Genomic DNA, 23,603 nt, shown 5'->3' on the forward strand with positions numbered 1-23,603 from the left:
TGTTCATAGCTCAGCCGGGAGACCCTTGAAGAAACAAAATAAGATATATCACCATCTGACACATAACCTGCGGTAAAAAGGACATTTTGGAGAGCATTTTACAGCAGGAAAAAAAATGGGACAATTTTAGTCCACAATAAACGGACAATTTGCCTGTATTTCTGCGATTTTCATGCAGCACGATGACATGATTAATGTAGGTCCCACATAACATTGAAATAGTAAACATACACCCCCATGTGACCTTATGTGGTGAATTTAATGTCCTGAGCACACCTAATTCATAAAGCAGAAATATGTCCCTATTCCAATATAACGTACTGTTAATTTTAGCTTCATCAGGATTTTTGCTTAAGTTTAATGCACACATTCCAAAATTTGCAACCTCATGTGGGGGCGTGGTCAAATTATGAGGGTGTGTGGCTACATCTTTATGGAGGTGTGTCTAGTACCTCTGAAGTGTTAGGCTACCCCCAAACCCTTTCCTTCCACCAAAAACAGCCTTCCATTGCTGGACCAATGGCAGGTGCACATGGAACCCGCTCATTACCACTGTGCAGAACAGCGCTGAGTGGGACATATGTTGGGACAAACGTTCTAGCTGTTGGGACTATCCAGTCTAAATTGGGTCAGTTCGGAGGAATGGTTTGGGGTGTGCACTTATCTACTTACACAGGTTTACCGAACTCGGGTCAATGATGATTGGGGAACATTATAACGTAATTAAAAGTGTGGAGATTTCTCTTATTTAGTGGGGTTCTTTATTGAGTAGCTGCAAGTTTTTTTTATCCATGTAAATATTATTTTTTACTCCACCTTGGAGGTGGAACTAATAAGCATTCACCCCACCCACTTCTTACTTTAAATGGGTTGCCTTTTGTTCGGACTATGTGCATTTTATACAGTAAGTACATTAATAGGTGCATAAAAAAAAAAGTAAACATCAAATTTAAAATAAAGACACTGGAAAAACATCCCTAACACATGTCCATATTGTGTGACATCAGCCATTTTTATGTGACTAACATCCAAATTATGAGATTCAGATTTCTTTAGTTTGGCCAAAAATAGTTTTAGCGAAGTCTGCTACAGAGCCTGCTGCGGGAGAGATGTATATCTGATCTGTCTATTTCATAATGGAATTGTAAACACCACGATACAATGATTAGCTGACACCATCGGAATGTACGTAAGTGACGTAACATTCCATACCCGAACTTCTTCTGTTTCCTGTAGAGGGAGCTCCAGACTGAGGGGAAGATACTGCAAAGTCCTCACTTTGCAATCATCTGTCTTGTGATATCCACTTCTATTTTATTTGACGTCTGATATGAACAGTAATTCCAATGTGCCCTGACCTACATTCGCAGATGTTTTGATGGTGATTACAAACATCTATTGTATGGCAGTTGTCATGTGTCCTTGTGTAATTATTTCTGAACAACCATAGATAATTCTCAAACGCAATCACTAATGGTCTTTATTATCCACTTCACATATTGTACACAAAGATCCCTCTACCCAGTACAGATAAAGCACTGTGTGTGTGTACAATGGCCTGTATGTTTATATTTGCCTATACTGAGCATGGTAATGGTTTTCCTGGCAGGTAGGTCTACTCTACCCTATGGTGGCACTTCTGCTTTACAGCCCTCAGTATGGGCAGCCCTAACTGGTACCATGTAATTACACTGGGAAGTAACACATATGCATATGTTATCATATATAGTGCGTATACTTTCATATTCACAGGTATACAGTTCTAGGTATGCAATTCATATCTTTCCTCCAGGAGATGCATAGAGAGAGGTATGAAAAGAAGAGGTGGGTTGGCACAATTTGCATCATCAGATAGGCGGGACATGGTTTAGGATTACACCATTCACACCAGTTGTCACCGAGGTGGGCGGGGCTTGATGGCATAATTTGAGGGAGGAGTCCAGGTGGTCTCACTATAATTTGGAAGTATCCCCGAAATTCCTAGATATTAGGTAACTGACTGGTATGCCTTATTGTGTGATGTAGATTGTAAGCAGGGTCCTCTTACCTCTCTGTCTGTATGTATTACCCAGTATTGTCTTATAAATGTTTTTTCCCAATTGTAAAGCGCTACGGAATTTGCTGGAGCTATATAAGATGATGATGATGATGATGGATTGATTGATGATGATGATGATGATGATGAATGATGACAACATCAACTAGAGTCTTGTAACATACACTGTTTTGAAGTGACATATCTTTTATATTTCTAATTTAAAATAGTATGCATCATCAATTATTTATTTCTATTTATATAGCGCCACTAAATCCACAGTGCTGTACAGAGAACTTACTCACATCAGTCCCTGCCCCAAGAGCTTACAGTCTAAATTCCCTAACATACATACTATGGTCAATTTAATAGCAGACAATTAACCTACTAGTATGTTGGTTTTTTTACCACTACAACACTGCATAGGACTTAGAAAAGGGGATGTTTTTATAAGCAATTTAAACTGTAAATGAGATTGGAAATTTGTAGTCATCGTTACAACATTCAGCTTCCGTGCTTATAACATATAGATGGACACCAGCGGGTAAGTGTATTAAGAAGCGATTTTTGCAAATCGCTGATACTCGGCGACTCCGACAGCTAAACTTAAAGAGGGCAATGTGTTTAAAGGCAAATCTTGCCTTTAAACACATTGCCGTTTTAAAATCAGCTGTCACACTCGCTGACTCTCGGCGATTTGCAAATATCGTTCCTTAATATATTTACCTTCAGGGCTGCACCATGCACTACGGGGGCTGTTAGATCTTTATAGCATGCATTGGACCCAAGTATCTAATTGTAGGCTCTGAGCATAAAAAGGTGTTGTGTGTATCTCCACTTTGCTCGTTCTCTGACATTTTCAGACCTTTATAGGCCTGTCTACACCCCAATGACCTCATACCACACCAGTGACTACAGGAAGACCACACAAAGATGGTATTGTGAGTGGGTTATCACACAAGATTGGCATAAGAGCTCTGGGAGGAAATATGGAAATAATAGGCAAGAGATACAAACAAGAGCAGTCTAGTAAATGTACCAGCAGGTTTAGTAACATATTCACTAATAATAAATATAACAAGAAAATGAGTAAGTAATATTAGTGTACCTTTAGACTACAGTTGTGCACGGTCAGCTTTTAAGAAAAAGTTGTTTACAAAAGATTGTTCTTGTAATTTACAAGTGATATCACATGATCATCCAGTGAAGAATGAGGAACAAAACAATTATTGCGTAATCCAAATTCTACTCTTTAGTTGTTGTGAGTTTAGTACCTTACGAGATACACAGGAGCCATAACTTACTTAAATATTTGAGCCATAACTTCTGCCATAATTAGTATTTAAACATATGACCATCTCTTCCTTGTGTCTTACATTGTAGATTCTACTACGCCGTGTACAGCGCTGTAACCCTCTCTCAAAATAGGTTGCAGAATAAATACGACTATAAAAATCTGACACTGCGGCGCACAACCAATGGAGACCCTTCTACATATATGCTTCTTTACAAATCAACAGTTACTGCCATATTGTTGGCTTTAGCATCAGAAAGTGCGCCACCTATTGGACCATACTCTAGAAAAATGGTACTGGAACCAAAGATACGCTTCACAACCTAAACGTTATAAATCAGAAATCTCAGAAATGGAATTGTGCGATCAGATGACATGGACTGGAGGGAAGAAATATTTTGAGGAAAGAGTGGATGAGTGAAGGAATACAATTTATACCACATAGTTACACCCATGGCTTTCAATTGGTTTTCTTTAAGTACATGTATTGGATGAACTGCTTGTCACTTGCTCTTGTGGGTTTAATTAGCCATAGCTAGGATTATTATTAATAAGCAAATGCTGCAAATTCTTGAAAATATTAAAAATATGAAGCCTGCCACATCCATATGTTATCAAACTTAGGGGAACGATCAATAATTTATACAACACAGTCCTAAGATTAAATGTGTAACAAATGTCACTAGTGTAATGCACAGGTATATCTGTTGTGGCTTATCTGCCAGCAGATGTAAATGATATAATAAGTGACAATTAAAGAAAGCTCTTTAAGAGTAAGGGATTCTGGGCTAACATTTTGGTCATTAAGGAAAGCAAAGCAAAAAAGGAGTAAATTTGATCCTGGACAAACCATGTTACAATGCAAAATAGTTTATTATTGTGCATGCAAGGAAATATTAGCTGCTTTGTCATGTAGCACACAACTATTTGATATTTTATTTTTACATGAAATTTAATGTTGTTCTAGGACATGACGTACCCCAACTATAAATCTGTCCCCACATTTTAAATTTACCCCCCCCCCCCCTCTAATGCAACATGGTTTTGCCAAGGTACAAAGTTACTCCTTTTTTATACTTTGCTCTCCTTAATGACTCGGGCCCCTTGTGTCTTATGCTCAGAGCACAATGCTGGCCACACACACTGCGATAGATAATTCTGGGCCTAATATCACAGCGTATATGGCCTGAAAATGAACTCAATGCTAGGTAATAATGCAGTGGAAATTACATAATTATTGGTCACATTAATAACTGCTATTTGGGAAAACCACTATCGGTCTTTGTGCGGTCATCTTCCAACGGAACGAACAGGACCCAGGCATGCTAGAAGTGATCCTTCGCTCATCCCAAGGATCTTGTCGTGTGTGGCTGTCTACTTCAGTGGCCAAACTGGACACTGATTCTGTTACTCAGTATTTGGATTGGCTCATGTCAATGTCCTGCTAGATTATAAAAATCCTCACAACTCCTAGGTCGTTTGTACACTGTAGATGGTATTCCTCCCAAGAACGAGGGTTTCTCACATGCTTTCTGGTAAACTCTTGGTGAGATTTCTAGGGTAGTGGTTTTCCTTTTACCGCCCCCCATAAAAAGTAGATTGGTGACGTGCTAGTGGACAGTTCCTCCATCTCTGCCATAGGCACCTCGGTGGCCCCCGCATCAAGTGTCTATCTCACACCAACAATCAGTTTTGGAGGACCGACCGACCCAGATAAATTCACAGTTGTGCCATATTCCCACCATCTCCTTATGACGGTTTTCACAAATTACTCAACATTTGTTTGTTGAAAAATGAAAATTCTATTACTCAGCCTCTTTTCTTCCTTCCATAGTACAGTAAACACTTCAGCACTTTTTTATCATACGTTTGTCAATTTAAAGTACTGGCAAAAATTGGATTGAGTATACTTTATAAGTGCACAAATAAAGGCAGAAGAACAATGAGTGGCTGATATTGGCAGAAAAACATTCACGTACAAGTAGAAGAGTGTTTGTGGAAGGTTCCGTTATTGGCCTGTAAACAGTGAGTGCAAATCTGTTGTAATGTAAACGCCTCTGTATTGCACTATATCAGCGAAACTTACATGTGAACATGTGACCTAATAGGATTTTTTATGGGGGCGAGTGTAGAATTGCAAGTGTTTGTTTAAGTGGATAAAAAAATAAAATAGTTGTAATAAAAACAGAACTGGTGTAGTGCAAATTTAGGGCATATATACTGGGCAGCTTCTTGTCCCCTTCCTCTCCCCTGAAAACACCCTCTGAATTCTGTGTGGCATCCGATCACTGCCGCTCTGCTATAATCATTTGTCAGCCAGTGTAGGTTGTCATCTGCAACTAGTTTGTTTTTTTTTAACTCAAAATTTTATTGCATAATAAAGAATGAATGACATAGACTTTGGACAACAAACATTTTGATTGAAATAATCGCAGAGCAGAGTAAAAATCCAGCAATGTCACTCAGAAAACAGTAGAATATATTGCAATATAACAAAGTGGTAATGGGTAAGGGGGGGAGAGGGAGGGGATGGGCATTGAAGGAGGTGTAGGGTAGGTAAGGGAGGGGGGGGGGTGATGGCCGTCTCATGGAGTATACTAAGAAAAGTAGGGAGCGCTATCAGGTCTGCATGGGAGTATTTTAAAGAAGTAAGGGGGTCTACTAGTTTTTAAAGAATACCCAATCGATTTTAGCCAGATAGAATAATTTGGGACCATATACATAGTGATATCCGAATAATTTGTTAATGGGCACCAATATCACTGTGCACAGCCAACATAAACAGATCTGAGGGTATATTTACTTAGTTGCAGGTTTGAAAAAGTGGAGATGTTGCCTATAGCAACCAATCAGATTCCAGTTATCATTTAGTTAGTACATTCTACAAAATGACAGCTAGAATCTGATTGGTTGCTATAGGCAACATCTCCACTTTTTCAAACCTGCAATTTAGTAAATATACCCCCTGGAGGGAGTAAGGACCAAAACAGCTACAGATCAGGGTATCACCGAAGTCTAATGGGTCTCCACACAGCAACCCATTACCCAAATGTACCAAATAGCACATAAAAGCTTTATAAATGTAAATTCTGACATTTCAAGTAATAAAAAGTGAAAATCCATAGGATATCACACAGCGCACATCTGAATGTGCATAACTAACTTGTTCCTCTTTTAAAAAAACAACCCCTCTTTGTGACACAACTCTTCCATTCTGTCATCCATTTACTACAAGATCATCATCATCACCCAAGATATAAACTCCATTAAAGATGATGATTTTAATAAACTGGAATATCTGTAGTTTGGATGAGTGGTGTAAAATAGTAATTTATGTGAACTTGCAAGTAAAGGCCTGCTGCTTGTCTACGTACAGAGCTGAGAGTCAAAACTATATCATTCCCATGCTCACAAAATGGCTGCCTCCACTGTGGGCAGACAAAGGCCACATTTGAAGAGTCTACTTTTGATCATTTAAATTGATGGGGGCTATGTAAGTTTTTATCTACTTAACATCCCATAACCAAGTGCATAAAGCTAAATATGACATGCATTAGTGTTTACATCCCATTCAACAAAACAAAGCGATAAAACCGCCTCCCCTGGGCAAAAACTCATTTAGAAAAATGCGTCCTGTCAGAGCAGTACTGCACATCGAACAACCCGAAAATATCCAGTGATAACCCTTCAATTGTTAATAATCTGCCCCATCAGCCTGCAACACATGTGCAGAGGCCGTCAGGACTTGGAAAATGGCTGCTCGGCTCTCTCTGCCTAATACCCAAATGTTTAGTTGTCTTTGATTTGAACCATACTTTGGTCTCATCTGACAGCAAGTCTCTGGGAAGCATCAGAGAGAAATAGCTACTGGCTATCTGGGATCTAAATAGGGTGCTTATAATTTGAATCCATTATATTTACTAAACAAACTCAATTAATCTTTTTCAAAACCACGACTTGGAAAAGTCTGGGACAGATGCTAAAGCCACAGAGGCGATATCATGATAATACTTTTGAGAAAACATTCATTTTACAGGATTCACAGGAAAAGTAACTAATCTGATTCCCGTCAGCAGACCCAGAATTGTTTTTTTTCTTTCCAATCATTTCATACGTTCGGGACAAACTGATAAAGAGTTTAATTCTAAGAAAAATGTGCCTTAATTACTTTTCTGTATGTAATAAAAAGTAAAAACATGAAGTGAAATAAAAAATACAATAAAATTGATCTAATAAAGTTATATATATATATATATATATATATATATATATATATATATATATATATATATATATATATTATAGAATTCGTTTTCAAAATGTATTTACTAAGTATCTACAGAGAACTGGTATGGCTTCATGTATGGTGACAGCAAATGTATCAGAACATTGCATGATATTGGGAAAAATCACATCTATCATTTCTAAAAGTAATGAAACAATAAATTGCCTTATTATATCATATTGCATGCTCAAAACATATAGTAAAAAAAAAAGAAAATAAAGAAAAGCATAATTTGATAATACACATATTGTATTCTTAAAGCTAAATTGCCATTGTAGGAATAAATATTTAATAATTAACAAACCGCAATACCTATGCATTTGTACATACCATACTCAATTATTTTCAGTGTGCATCATTTAATAAAACTGAATAGTACTAAATTAAAGAAAAGTAAATCAAACTAAAAGAAAATACTTATATGAAAGTATTTGCCTTTTCATTGAGCCTTTAAGTGTGATTTACTATGGGGCAAGGCAATTTTGTCAAAACATAATTAGAAATTGGCGCTGTCACTCCGTGTATGTAATAAGTTGCAGATCTAATAATAGGGATTTCTCAGAAAGCATTGTTCAACGGAAAGCACTGTGCACAAGTGTCAGACATCACTAAGTACACTATCCACAGCATTCCACTCTTTATTAAATCGTTTAGCAGTGCTCCCCACAGTGACTATAGCAGTGCTCCCCACAGTGACTATAGCAGTCGGCACTTAATCATGTATTCATTTCTATATGTAATCCACTGTTACCAGGCAACAGCAAGTACTTTCTTTTTTTTTTTTTTTTTTTTTATGTTTTTGATTTTCACAACTTTATTGCATATCTCCAAAGACATAACAGAAGCTGTTTTTATTTTTGGTTATATATACACAGGAAATGTGAAAACTCAACTTTCCACTCAAAATAACCCTTCCATTCTTGTGTGCCGTAACAGTGCTCCTATTTTAAGGTACCATTCTCCCCATGTCCTAAGTGGATAATAGACTCCCTCTATTGACGACAGCATTTCTCTATAGTTTTCAAGCTTGGCACTTTGTAGGTTTCCCACCTTCTTCCGCCGTGTCACTAGTAACTGTATTTCATTGCCTGGTAAAAAAAAAACCAACAAACTCCATTTCCCATAATACCGCATGCCTCTTTGTGATTTGAGAGTGCGCACTACCTTTGTTGAGGGGCATCAGCAGTGTGCCCCCTGGTGAGGAAAGTGCTGGTGGGCACTTACTGTATAAAGAGGTGGCACCATGTCACAGGGCAGAGCACTGGTGCATGTAACAAGGCTCTGAGACTACTCTTGATGCAGGGGAAAGCAGTCATTTGAAGCTTTAGAAGCAGGCAGGGGGCACAGAGAAAATTACAGGAGTCTGCTGGGCACTTCTACCAGCACATCTTTCTAGTATTCTGCCACTGGACACTGGTATCAAAATTATGCATTTAACGTGCATTTTTAACGCAAGTTAAGCATATGGAGACAGAAGTGAAAACAGAAATCAGTGTCCACATTTGTGCTGTTAATGCGTATCTATGTACATTTGTCATGTGTTAAAAACAACTTAGAAAGGTCAGTATGTACGCAGACTTAGCCTTTACGTATTCCTGCCTTTCTAAGCAGCAACTCTATGGAACTAATTCAGAAATATGCTCAGTATGGACAAACAAAATGCATCTTCTAGATTATAGCATATGACAGGCAAACGCAATGCCGAACACGAGGGATAACCAACAATCAAGGCCATGCCCTATACAAAATACTTCTTAACACCAACATAAATGCCACGGTTAGGAAAACATTAAATAAAACATTGTAAGATGTTTGGTGTATACAATCTGCATTATGGAGAGGATGTATTAAGTACTGTTTAGTTTATAAAATAAATTAACATCTATTATAATTTCAAAGTAAAAAAAAAACCAAGACAAACCTTAATGTTTAAAAATAAAAGAAGGATATTGTACAGGTTGACATGCCTTATTTCTAAAAAGACAACATTAAATGCATTTGTTGGGTGCACACCTATAAACTGTATTGTATATATCTGTATAGAACCGTAAGGACTCATAGGAGGTTTATTAACTAAATAAGTGCAAACGTGCAGTAAACCATAGAACTGATTACCATTAATAAACCATAGAACTAATAAACCATAGAACTAATAAACCATAGAACTAATTAGCATTAAGCTTTGATTAATCCAGTACAAGTTAGACAATAAAAGCGACTGATTGCTATATGATACAGCAAATTTGCACTTTGTTAGATAATAGCCCAAAGCAAATATCATTGGCTGTAACTGCACTGTCCAGGATCAATGTCTTAAAAACGAGAACACTCAACATACAGCATGACTCTTAAAAGATGAAAGATTACCCGAAGAATGAGAAGAGAGCACCCAAACCAGGACATAATGAGATTATTCTCCAGCTGCTACAGACAGAATCCAAAAATCTTTCACTTTGTGTGGGAGATAACTGGTATAGAAAAGAACTCTTAACCTGTGGTACGTGTACTAGGAACAAAACGTCCGTTTTAATCAGGTGTTAACTAAGTTAGCTGTTACCAGGTGGCCTATACCGCTGTCCCTTCCTTGTGAGGTGCTTGGTAGGAACAGATGGTCCCTTACTGCATTCAGGATATACTCCTGATTGATCGAGATCTGTGATAGGCAACCAATGGGCTGACCCCTAACCAACATTACCCTTAATATCAGTAATAAGTTCAAACAATTCAATAACAGCTCGTAATAAAATAGCCACCTATCTGTAATAACGTATCAGGCATTTTAAACAAGTGTTACATGCCACAACAATCAAATCGGACAATAAAGCAGAAAGGAGCTGGGGCCCACAGGTGACGGCTCGGAGGGCCACATGGGTCCTAGGACCACCTGCTGCCCATCACTGGTCTATATTGTAAGCTCTCAGAAGCAGCGCCATCTCTACCCTCTGTCTGACGTCTGCCCCTTCTCTTTTAGTTTTGTATATTCTTGTACTATTTATATGCATGATTTGCACTTTGAATGATTAGTTATACTGCTGTGCCTTGTAACTAGAGATGCTCGGGCTCGGTTTTCTGAAAACCGAACCCACCCGAACTTAGGGGATCCGAGTAGGCTCGTAAGCCGGCGTCCTCGGATCTGAATCGAGGCAAAACGTCATCCTTGCGTCGTCGGATCTCGCGGGTTTTGGATTCCATAAGTACCTCCCTCCCCAGGAGATCCAGCGCCATTGCTCACACAGAAACAGGGGTAGCTGTGTTCTTGTCACTCTCCGGTCTCCAGTGCCATTACTCTTAGATAAACAGGAGGGGTAGCAGTGTTCTTGTCACTCTCCAGTGCCATTGCTCACACATAAACAGGTGGGGTAGCAGTGTTCTTGTCACTTGACAAAAATTGACTGAAATAACTATTTTATTGAGGATAATAATAATATAGGAACAAAAACAAAAACAAAAGAAAAACAAAAACAAAAAAAAACAAAACCCCCCAAAAAAAGTTAAATTATGTGGTTTTAGCATAAAAAAAAATAAAAAATAGAGATTTAAAAAAAGAGAAAATAGGGATCCAAAACCAAAAACACACGAGAGCGGTTTTGCCAAAATCCAAAACCAAAACACAGAGTCAGTGAACATCTCTACTTGTAACTAAATGATGATGTTGATTTGTGTTGAAAAACTGACAACATATAACCTACTGTCAGTAAAACTATATTTCAGTGTATAACGCTATAATACACTGTACTACAACAAATGCTAGCAGCAAGTGTTTACAAAATTATCAAAAAGTGCAGCCACACTCTCCAAGCACTACATTGCAGAACCCAGCAATACATATCTTGCACTAATGAGATCTAGGAAGATGGAAGCAAGCTAGCCGCTAGATTAATGGTTTTACATCTAGGACACAAGTAGTTTTGCAGTTAGCCAGCAGGGCAAGGCAGGAGTGAATACCACATCTCTACCAACAATTCCTAAGGTATGGTTCAAACCAGGGCCATCTTTTCCATTGGGCACGATGGGCAGCTGCCTGGGGGCCCTACGGGCAAGGGGGCCCCATAAGCACGGCTCTTAATGAGAATAAATAATCCTGCAAAAGAAAAAAACCTGAAAAAAAACTACAAGGGTCACTGAGCAAGTACATCTATCTATCTCTATTTCTATATTTCTATATCTATATCTGTATATGTATAAATCTATATATCTATATCTAGGGGCCCCTGTGCACTGCTTTGCCCGGGGGCCCATAATGTTGTTAAGATGGCCCTGGTTCAAACCTCCGCTCTGTCCGTCTGTGGGACAATGTGCACTGTTATAAACAAACTAGGAAACATGTGGATATCTTGTGTTATAACCAAGCTTTTGCTACAAAGATCTCACAAATATCTAAAGGGGTTTAAAATATTTGGCAGGGTTACCAACTCTCTATTTTGTGTGTTCCTGTAGCATGAAGTGTTTTCGGCAGCATTGTTCAGATTACTTTTATTAAAGTTATTTTAAGAACGGACCAGTGTGGTGAAGTAAGCTGTACTGCACAAACATTTTGCAAAGTAAATCAAAAGGAACACAAGTGAAAGATAATTAGGGTTCAAAGACTTAATATAAAAAGCAAAACGATACTTACAGTGAATGTGCCTTTAATAGGCATCCTGTAGCTTCCCATTTGCTGTGGAACTATAAGTCCCAGCATGCCATACCAAGCCAAAGCATTGTTTCATTGAATTATTTGCAACAGATCTAGTGTTTGCTTTTACTGATTCAGGATAAATGATTAACTCTTGGTTGCAGACCTGAGGGTACAATTCCGTAGAACAGATTCCCGACACTTTGAAGTCATTTTTTAAAACGGCATTTTCCTAAAGACAAAGCCCATAGCGTTTTGTTTTTAATAAAATTGCCGTTCAAAGAAAATGACTTAAAAGCTCAGTAAATCGGCGGTTCTGCGGATCCGCCCCATAGTAATTATACCCCCTAGTGTACAGTATTACACTTTGGGGGGTATTCAATTGTTAGCGAGACGGGTGAAAATCACGGGCGCGAAAAAATATTACCGTTAATACAGTAATTTACTCGCTGGATTTCAGCTCCCTGAGCTGCGAGCTGGGGATATTTTTAATACCCCCCTTTGACTTCAGAGTGTTTTCAAACATGTTACCTATTGCTGTTTTCCAATACGTTATACGTACATAAGAAATAAGCCACATACTGAAGTGTAATGTGCACAGTGAGCATGTCTCAGCTGCCTAGTGTTAATTTGGCAAAAATGATATGTCACTTGGAGCAACAGCGCCACCTAGCGTGTTATGTCCATGAAAATATGTAAGTTACTTAAAAAAAAATAAAAAATGAAAACTTAAGTTTCAAAAGGTACATGAACATTTAGTGGAGGGGAAAAATTCATATATAATTGCCATTTTATTATTCTTACCGGACGATAAGAGTTTTTGTGTGCGGAGGAAACTGATTGTCAAGCGCATGATGGAGGCCTTGTCCAAGTGTGAGCTGATGTTCTGAGGCAACGGCAGCTGATGAGCCAACTCGTAGAACACCTCCGTCTCCTTACTCCTCCGACACCTGGCGGCATCTCGGGACTTCTCCTTCCTCCTCTCCGAGCTGCTCCTGGAAAGAAATTCCAAATGCAAATTAGAAATGTTGTTGAATTGAAAAAATTTGTAAATGTCTGACAGGCAAACAGTTATTTCAGAACCTTGGTCATTGACTAACATTGCGTTTAGGTGCCAACCAACCAGACATTTCCTTTCATTGTCTAACTGGCACTAGACAGATAACTAATTGCTGATTGGTTGCTGTGGTTTAGTGCAAATGATGCACCTGAATGCAATGTTAGTAATTAATTCCTTAAGAGGGGAATTCTATAAAAAAGTGAAGGAAGCAGAACATGGAGATAAATTGTCTTTAAAATCACAGTAAATTAAATACATATTCAAATACCACCACATTTACCTCCAGTTTATAACCAAAAAAATATGGCAAGTCTAAGATGAAAGTTGTGTTATTTTTTTTATATATAGAATATGGTTTGCAATACGCCCGTCACTCGCTTTCTACTGACATTGCACTGGCCAACGCAGAGAACTTTTGACAATAATTGTGCAGATTCCCCATCGCAACATACTGATTATCCTTCCAAATACACACATTAAAATGTTATATAACAAATTGTTTGTTAGACATGTATTTAGGGAGTGGAATTACGCTTGTCCTATATCAATAACACTTGGCAAGCTGTACTGGGACATTATGTAGCTCATCCACGAGAAACTACTCTACAGTTAATTGCCGTCTAATTTGCCTTTTGTACAGACTGATTCAATAAAAATCCTGACGTGTCACGTTAAACTGGAAGATACAGGTCTGATAACTGTGATCCATGAGTGTTTTTGCTTTCTGTTAATAAAAATAAACAAAAACACATTATAAATGTTGACGTGAAAAATGTTTCAAAGACAATAATGTCCTAGGGCTAAATGCATCAAGCTGCGAGTTTATGGCGTGTTTGAAAAGTAATGATGTTGCCTATAGCAACTAATCAGATTCTAGCTGTCATTTTGTAGAATGTACTAAACAAATAACTAGAATCTGACTGGTTGCTATAGGCAACATCTCCACTTTCAAACCTGCCGGAAACTCGCAGTTTGATACATTTTAACCCCTAATGTGAAAACCATTAAAGTGGACCTGTCTATTACACAAAGCATCCACTTTGCGGGCTGATCAGGCCCATATTGAGTATTGGTTTTGAGTGCTGCCACTGAGTGTATTTCAACAATAGTAATCTATCTATAAACTTTGTTTCAAAAATCCAGACTACCTGAAGCATTGTGTCGGCTGTCCATAGACATTGTCCAAACACAAAGACCTACTCACAAAAAGAACACGAGGACCTGCTTACCTGAAATTGTTCATGAACCAAAAAAATCAACACCTACATACTTAATTGACACATTGTAAATATACTTTAGTGAATATAAACTCAGTCAGGGTAACTAAGGCTATTATCACTCATATTAGTCCTGAAATGTCAACACACATTGGACAGTTCAATAATGAGTTACAATGGGGCACACGTCTTCTTATTCAATTCATAATACCCGATGGCTACTTTGTATCACACTAGTTTATTATGGCTAAGAACTGTTACAGATGCTAAATTGATATTTCAACATCTGAAAATGGAAATCAGTCCTTTATCCAGATTATGTATAAGTAATGTATCAATATTTCTTACAAAGATATATTCTCGCAACAAAAATGGTGTCATATACTTGTAAAGTTGTGGTAGTGAATGGAGTCAAAACAAGACAGCAAATTAACTATTGACATAAGTAACAATCGTCCATCTGCTCACATATATTTTGTCTTTGCAATTACATGCCTTTAATTCTCTAATTATATTCTTCACTTACGTTTATTATTTATTGTTTTATAAATTTATTATATCTATTTATCATTTCATTATTTGTTTATATTACGTATCATTTATTTACAGAAAATATTTTGTTTAAATTTATTATTGTTGGCTTAAACCACTTGTCGAATTCTGTGCCGAGCAGCATGAAGTTTTTAAGAAGTGGCCATTAGTACCACAAGGGGGGGCCACACATGAACTACAGTATGAAGCAGACCACTCTATATCCCCAATGGGGCAAATCTCTCCATTTTTTTCCCTTCAATTTCATTTTTTTTAACATTCTGTGAGATAATAAAGTGCTCACACAGTCAAAACAGCAAATTAGCTTAGGATGGGTGAAAAGACTTCTCTATGTAATAACAGACTTAGCTTCCACATAGACACTGCCGTGCTTACTCTGTTAAATTAGAATTACCAGGAAGAGGGGCTCTTGTTGCAGTGCCGTTTGGTTCACATGTATGCAGAACACAGGCTGCACCATACAACATACATAAGGGCATCAACGTCAGAGGGTGAATACAACATTAACCCTAGAACTCAGGTGACATCACTGATGGAAAGGAGCAAATTCAACAGGATATGCCTATACAAGTTGCCTTGCACAAATCAGATTTTGGGAGGGTGTCGGCCCAAAAAAGTGTTTCCAACTCTTTCAATGCAATATTGGGCAGATTATTTAGAAGGGAAAAGTGACACAGAATGGTTTCCCATCTGGACTGTGAACAGAGAAAGACTAGTGACATTGCAATCCGTTCCCCATTCCCTCCAAACTAATAGCAATCACGATAGATAGATAGATAGATAGATAGATAGATAGATAGATAGATAGATAGATAGGGGAAGTATTTCAGCATCTCAACAAAACAATCAGCTTCATGCACAAAACAATCAAATTACCAGATCAAAGGGACTACAAACAGTAATACAAAATAGGAAACAAGGCCACTTGATGCTCACAAATACACCTACTATAACAATACAAACCATGTTTCACAGGAATATAAACTATATGTTTTCCCTTTTCAAGCTAATCCCAGGGCAGTACACTACTGTTATTATTATCACTGAATTCTTTCTGCCTTGTTATACTGCTATAAATCACCCAGAACATCAGTGTTTCCCATTGTTTGGTTCCCATACGATAAGCAGGGGGAGGCAGGTGGCTGTGATAGGGAGCTGAGCCCTCCGCCTGTACAGTACATTAGGTCTGTATGACTGATATTTGGGGGACAGGTAACACTGTTGGAAAGAAAGAAGGCGGGGTTTCACGTAACAACTAATCAGATGATTGCTCAAAACACACTAGAAAGATGACAAAAGCTGATTGGTTGCACCAACTTTTTCCTTAGGACTAATTTTCACCTATGTCCCCCATGGACTATTCATGTTGCTGCAAAGGGACAATGTACAGGTGATATACAACATAGCTAACATTGCAGTGTGTGCTGTGAACATACCAGGGATGTGTCTATATCATACGGTGTATTTGAATATTTTTTACATATTTATATTTGAGAAGACTATTATTTTATTTTATTTATGAGGCGACTCAAGGATTCTGCAGCGCTGTACACAGACATATTGTACGTATTTATAATGTTATCAAGCAAAACTTAACACTGGAAATATAGTAATATTTGCTGAAGAAAGAATCAGATCTTCTCCATGTGCTTAGAACAAGATAGGTAACAAAACTGGGTATTAACAGGCTACAAGGCGGGACAGGGTTTAGACTAGCGGTTCTCCAGCTATTTCAAGCCTTGCAGCTCCACAACTACTGGAGAACCAGTAGAGCGTAATGGGCCTATTTATGAAGCCCTAAACTAGGCAGAAATGGCTTTTCCCACACAGTTTAGGCAATTTGAAGTAAACGTGTAATTTAAGAAAAACCTAACGCAGGAGATATCAGCGACCTATCCTGCATTAGGCAAACGACCTCCGTAAACAGCAGTCCCCATAATACTTTGGTGTCGGTAATTTTTGTTAAGCGATGGCCAACTGATCTGAAGATTAGCCGTTCAATCCTATGGTTAGAGCATCGCAGGAGAGCGATGAGCTTTACCGCCCTCCCATGCGCTGTTTTACGCAAATGGTACCTGCACAAGCGCAAACTAAGACTCCAAGTCAGAGCACGGAGTCTTCATTAGAAAAAAGTAATCGCTGAAACAACCTCCTATCGGACGCACTGTCCCGACATAAATCAGTAAATTGCCCCGAAAAGTCTTAACGGGGAGAACATCCGTTAAGTCTTAATTAGGCCCCTAAGCCTGTTATAAACTGACAAATGTCCTCAGATCTGGCATTTACGAAGACAAAGTACATTTAAATTAATGTTCTCCGTAGTATCAATCATGTAGTAACATGTATCTGGATAAAGAATAGAGTTTTAGGGTACAAGACACACATTTGTATTACATTGTGTGAGACACTTCTGCAGTATATGTAAGTGTACATTCTCTTTACTTGTTTATTTGGGTAGATGATGCTTCCGGTACAATTCTCACATTTATTATTGACTTCCCATTTATAAAACTCTTCTCCTATATTAGTAATAATTATGTAATGGAGCCAGTAATCCTGCAAGAAAGAGGAACTACACAAGGATATGTCTGATGTATTACAGAGCACATTGGATTTCACTGACTTAAATCGGCGATATACAAGATGATTATGTCGGTCGTGCTAACAATGGGATCAGTCGCACACATAAAGGTGGCCTAATTGGAAGCGTTCAGGTTGTTTGGCCCCTCAGACAGAGTGGATAGATCAGGTCGGCCATGACGGACGCCTAATAGTGCAGTGTTGTGAGGAATGGTCATCTTTGGCCCACTGGAGGAAACCCATGCAAACACAGGGAGACCATACAAACTCCACACAAATAGGGCCCTGGTAGGACTCAAGCTCATGACCCCAGCACTGCGGAGCAGCGATACTAATCACTGTGCTACCATGCTGCCCAACAAAATCTATTTAGGATCTATTTTGCAACATGTAACCCCCTTCCTACCCTCCAGAAAGGACCACAGAAGGTGGACTTATTTCAGACCATGTCTTTACTGCACTATTTAAAAAAAATAAAAAAAAAATTGAACTTCATAGGTCCCAATATAAATTGTGTTTACTTTATTCAAGAGGAGGAAGCAAATGTTTCTTGACGGAGGCACAACAGGAAAAGCCTGCGACTCATTGATCTGCACAGTGTGTTCTTATGAAGGCATCAGAGAGCCATGGGCTGCAGTACAATACTGGAATACCAAGGGAGCTATATAGTAGCCAAAAATAACATGCAGTGTCATGAGAACATGCCCCAACGAGGCTGCGGACCAGTTCTTATATATTCATATCTGTGCGTTTTCTCCTCTACAGCGTTCCCCATCCGGCTTTCTTTATTTTGTGCCTCTCTATTCATGCGAAGCTATTTACAGAAAGCTAATGACAATGTTGGACATGGTCATATTGAACAAATATATAGCAGAATATCACCTCCATTATAGCCTGGGATTGCAAATCCATTAAAACATAAAAACATATTTTTCACTTAAAAAATGTTGTTCCTAAAGACCCTGCACCAGGAAAGGAGAGCATCGCCAGGTCTCTAGCGTAGTCACATTATTTCTGCGGAGAGTAGAACCCTGTTTAGAACTTCTCAACTAAAAAGGGACAACAAATGTTAGCTTTATTTTTACACTGAGATGTACTATCCCAACTATAAATCTGTTCCCCACATTTTAAATTTACCACCCTCTTCAATGTAACATGGTTTTGCCAAGGTGCAAAGTTACTACTTTTTTTGGTTTTCTTTCCTTAATGAATCAGGCCCACTACGTGTAGATTTTTTTTGTTTTTAAATGAGACTCTATTTTGAGTTGTAATCATTTCTAAAAAGCAGAGCTGTACAATTAGCATCCTAAGTAAATGCTGGGTTTTTGTATTGATGGATTTTTCGGAAGCATGAAGTTCTTCTCATCTGGGCTGAAATCAGTGATGAATGAAATCTACAATGGATCCTGGGTGGTGTTAAAGTCCCCAATCCTCTTATTTGTTTTGTGTCTGATCACCTACTGTAACCGGTGCTGTAATATACTCTCTGGATCACTTATTATAATGAATTAACACAAAGCAAGAAAATATTTACAAGTTCATACAGTAATCCCATCAATCCCATCAGCCCAGTCTCACTTGGTCAACATCATACTTTTACCACTCTTTAAATAGGGACGGTCTGGGCCCTCTGTACCCCTGGATACCGTCAAAACTCCCTTATTATAATATGCCAACGATTGATGCCATTAACATTGGATTATAATTGCTTCTTATGTGAACCCCATTGCAGTTTATGACAATAAATATCATCATATGAGGACAGATTGCATATTAGATAATTTTTGTCCAAGCCCCCCTCCCATACACACACCATTGATATTGCTCTAATGCACACAGCACATTTATATAACACCAACGTTCTGAATACACCCACTAGTGCCCAGTATACACAGCCACTAGTGCCCAGTATACACAGCCACTAGTGCCCAGTAGACACAGCCACTAGTGCCCAGTAGACACAGCCACTAGTGCCCAGTATACACACCCACTAGTGCCCAGTATACACCCACTAGCGCCCAGCATACAGTTTAAAAAAGAAAAAAAGATACTGTCATTTTTTTACTGGCACATATTTTGTTTTACACGAGACTGAAATGGAAAATTAAATTATTTGCACTAGAGGACAAATGGGGACTCGGAAATAGAGAACTGTTAAATCTCAAACATCTAGTATGATGCATGTTCTACGTAGCGTATTAGTGTCGGTAAAAGTCATGATTTCATATTTTAACTGATTTATAAACTTATTAATGGTAGACAGTAATTTAAAATAACATTTTGTCCAACTCTACCAAAGGCTGCCAACCATAACTACGTGGTTTTTTTTGCGCCACTTAGTTATATACATACATCATACTTGCAGGTAGTGGGTGAACCTAGCAATGTAAAGGGGTGCTCACGCTCTTTACATGCTATTTTGAGTTGAAAGCAAACGCAGATAGCTCTCTAGGAAATGTATCACTTGCAGGTGTTTTTATGTGATGCAAGAGACCTTGGGGTATGTCAAAAATCAAGGAATAAAAAAATTAAATTGTAAAAAATAGTTGTGCACCCCCTCCCAAACAGCCTAACCAACCCTTGTGCTGTTTGGAGGGGGGGGGACATTTTCTTTAAATTATCTTCTGTACAGGGCGCTGTGCATTATACACTTGCACGCCGGCCCATAAGGCAGGTAAAGAGGTGTGTTTATGTCATTTGCACAGTATTCTAACTCGCACAGATCTAAAGATCTGCGCCACTCAAAATACTGTGTAAATAACAGGATGCAACTTACGATTTCAGTGTAAGTTGTGTCCGACTCTAAATGAGGTCCATATTGTATTATTTCATTGCAAGGTGTATATGTAAGCAGATCATCCTTCTACTACATTTGCTGATAGCTTTTTACATTCCACAGTATTTTGAACATGTCAAACACTTTTCTGCAAATTCTAAGTAGTGTTCTGAATATTGTAGAAATGTTGTTTTCTACATTCCAAATACTGTTTTGAAGAGGACAAATTGTGCATTCCAAGTATTGTATGGAGCATTTACACTTATGTCTGTGTGTTCTAAGAATCTGTGCATTTACTAAAAAAAGAACAAAACAAGCCCCCAAAACTTAACTTTCGTGGTGATACAATTCAGACACATACATAACATTCTACAGCATCTGTCGTACATATAATCTGGCGCTGCGCTGGCTCTACCTTTACCTAGCTTTATCCCCCAACAAATTGCTTGTTTTGTTTTACTTTTTAATTGCATATTTGCATAGTACTTGTATATACCTGGACAGACAGTTTTTCATCGGGTCCCAAGGACAACTGTGGCACTTATGGGGTTACACATTTCATTACTTAGCAGGTAGGTCTTACATCTTAATAACAGAGTCAAACCTAGATGCATTTATACATATACTACTTTTAATACAGCTTTAAAAATGTCACAAATATTCACATGATATAGAAACCGCCAGCAGTAACTGACTTGTGGCTAGGGTCGAACCAATATGTGATTACTGGTAGGTGACGGAGTGACTCACTAGGGCTGTTGTATTTTGAAGTGAACGCACTTTTTGAACAAATAGACAATCGCAAACCACGGATCTGTGTACAATTCCACACCTCAGTGCCTCACATTATGAGAACTTTCTTCAGCCCAGTTGTTTTCCTCTGCTGAACCCATATGAGCCAAATCATGAGACTAAACTAAATCATTTAAATGCTTCGGGTAAATCTGTTAGGAATGTTTTGTGTTCGGCTACAAGTGCTGCTCAGACCTTTGTTCCATTGTACAGAGAGTGTTCAGACAAACACAGCTCTCCCCTCAATTTTCAATTCTACAAATCACATTTTACAGTATACAGTTTAATTGATCCATTCTGGTTTAGACCCAGTGAGGACAGGCAGTCATTTCCCTGTGAGCTGCATTCATTAACAATTACCGGATGGCAGAAACACTGAGAACACTGGGATAAAGATATCACTCTTTAATACCGGTGTAATGTAGTTATCAGTATGTATCCAACTGCTGTCAGCTTACTGCTAGAACTTGTGTCAACGTTTGTCTTCCCAAATTCCCCTTAATTTACTGAAATATATTTAGAAAAAGGAAACAATTTAATGTATCAAGTGAAGTAACTTCATGACTCAGTCACATCTGCACATCTTCAAAATATAGTCCTTTGACCCCAGAGGGGGAGATAACTTGGAGATGGGGGTCAAAATTAAGTTTCTTCCTTTGTTTATGTAACTATACCAGTGACTTTCTAAATGCAGCTTGCAAGGAAAATTATAGAATATAAAACGGATAGTTGTAGGAACCACCACTGAACCCGTCCCGGCTTTCTTCATTGATCGCTGCAAGTTTGTGTAAACAAAAGTCAAGCCATTTACTTTCACCTTACAGAAAGCCACATGTACTACATCTTCAGATGATTCGTTTACTGGTTTGTATGTGTCATCCTGAAACTTTTACTAAACATTGTTTTTTTTTGCTGTCACACTTCCTTTTGATTATTTTGTCCATGTCATCATATTATCAGGGTAAAAGATGTTTTAATTGTATTTAAATGGTGTAAGCTACTCTCTAGATACAACTGTGTTCAATGCAGACCACACATCAGAGTCATACTCCAGAGCAGACGTGTCAAACTCACTGGCCGCAAGCGGCCCAAACGCATATTTTTGAAAATGTAAAATTCCATCTATATTTATAACTCAACAGATTTGTAACATAATAGTAATCAGCACAGTGACTTCACAGAAAGGCTGCATACAGCATTATAGTGCCACACAGGCGTGCCTAAGTAGCAAATACCGAAACAAAATGGGATCGTGGGAGTTCAAACTCAATTCTCAATTGCTCAAAGGATTTTAAATGGCCATCCACATAAAGTTGACCAAGTGTATGAACCCTGCTCTCCGTCATAACACAGTCTCTTAAAAGTAAATTTTTGGAAAGAGCACCATTAAACCATATTGGTGTACCTGGACCCAATCCTCTCTCTTCCCGGAGGCCATGTGCCACTGACCATATCATAGATGCCTGGAGTATAATGGAAGCCACTTTTTCGCGATCGTGGGGTCGTAATCAGCACCTGTAAAGGCCCCAGGGTGGGATCCGTCTGCTCGCCGAGGAAATGTCAAAGAGAAACCCCCGGGGGTCGCCTAGCTATTGAGCTGGGAAGCTAGGTAGTAGAGCCCAAAAATTTGGTAGGCCCAGTCCCCAGAATTTTTTGATCTACACAGCATATTGAATTGAACCCTTTGCCATTTGGAGCCCCAGATCATAGATATCAAATATCTATTAACATTATTAAACACTTTAGACGGGAGATATGGGGAATGCTGTAGTGCATAGAGATACGTGGGCTGAACTATCATTTTTATTAAATCAATCCTCCCCATCACCGTCAGAGTAACTTTCTGCCAGGAGTGACTCTTGTGTGGTGTTGAGTTTGACATGCTTGCTCCAGAGCCACGAGAACAGCTATCGCAGATAATTTAAAGACATGACTGAGAAGCACAGAAAGATAAAATCGATATTTAAAAGTCGCAGAAGGATATTAACAAGAAAGTAAATTCACCTGAAAGTGTAAATCCCCTTTAGCGTATTAATAATGTAACGATTCCCTACTCTCCCAGCTGCAGATTGACTCCCTATATATGTATCATTCTTGCAAGCACATAGCTTCATTTCCCTTAAATAATATGCAACACAATAAGAAATGTGACACAACCAGGACAGTCTAATCATATAATGAAGAGACATGGTATTTCTGAGTCCAAGTCTAAGCTTTCAGAGGAAATATCACAAATTCACTGATTAACAGGAATAATACGGAGCATTAAAGCACAGCTACTATTTAGCAGGAGCAGAACAGATCAAGTTCAGCTTCTCCGTGGGCTCTTGAAACTCTCCCAAGCTCTTATCATGCTCGCTGTGAAAAATGCAATTGCATTCCAGCAACGGTTTACTG

General features: G+C 38.4%; 1 protein-coding gene across 1 annotated transcript in view; it reads right to left on the reverse strand.

The window, feature by feature from the left end:
* Positions 1 to 23,603, reverse strand: part of EPAS1 (endothelial PAS domain protein 1) — a 97,297-nt gene that overhangs the window by 23,837 nt on the left and 49,857 nt on the right. The window contains exon 2 of the mRNA XM_075204125.1: positions 13,034 to 13,224. Within this exon, the coding sequence (XP_075060226.1) occupies positions 13,034 to 13,224 (191 nt within the window). The remainder of the gene's footprint in view (positions 1 to 13,033; positions 13,225 to 23,603) is intronic.

This window comes from Mixophyes fleayi, chromosome 3, assembly GCF_038048845.1.
Source record: "Mixophyes fleayi isolate aMixFle1 chromosome 3, aMixFle1.hap1, whole genome shotgun sequence".
NCBI lineage: Eukaryota > Metazoa > Chordata > Amphibia > Anura > Limnodynastidae > Mixophyes > Mixophyes fleayi.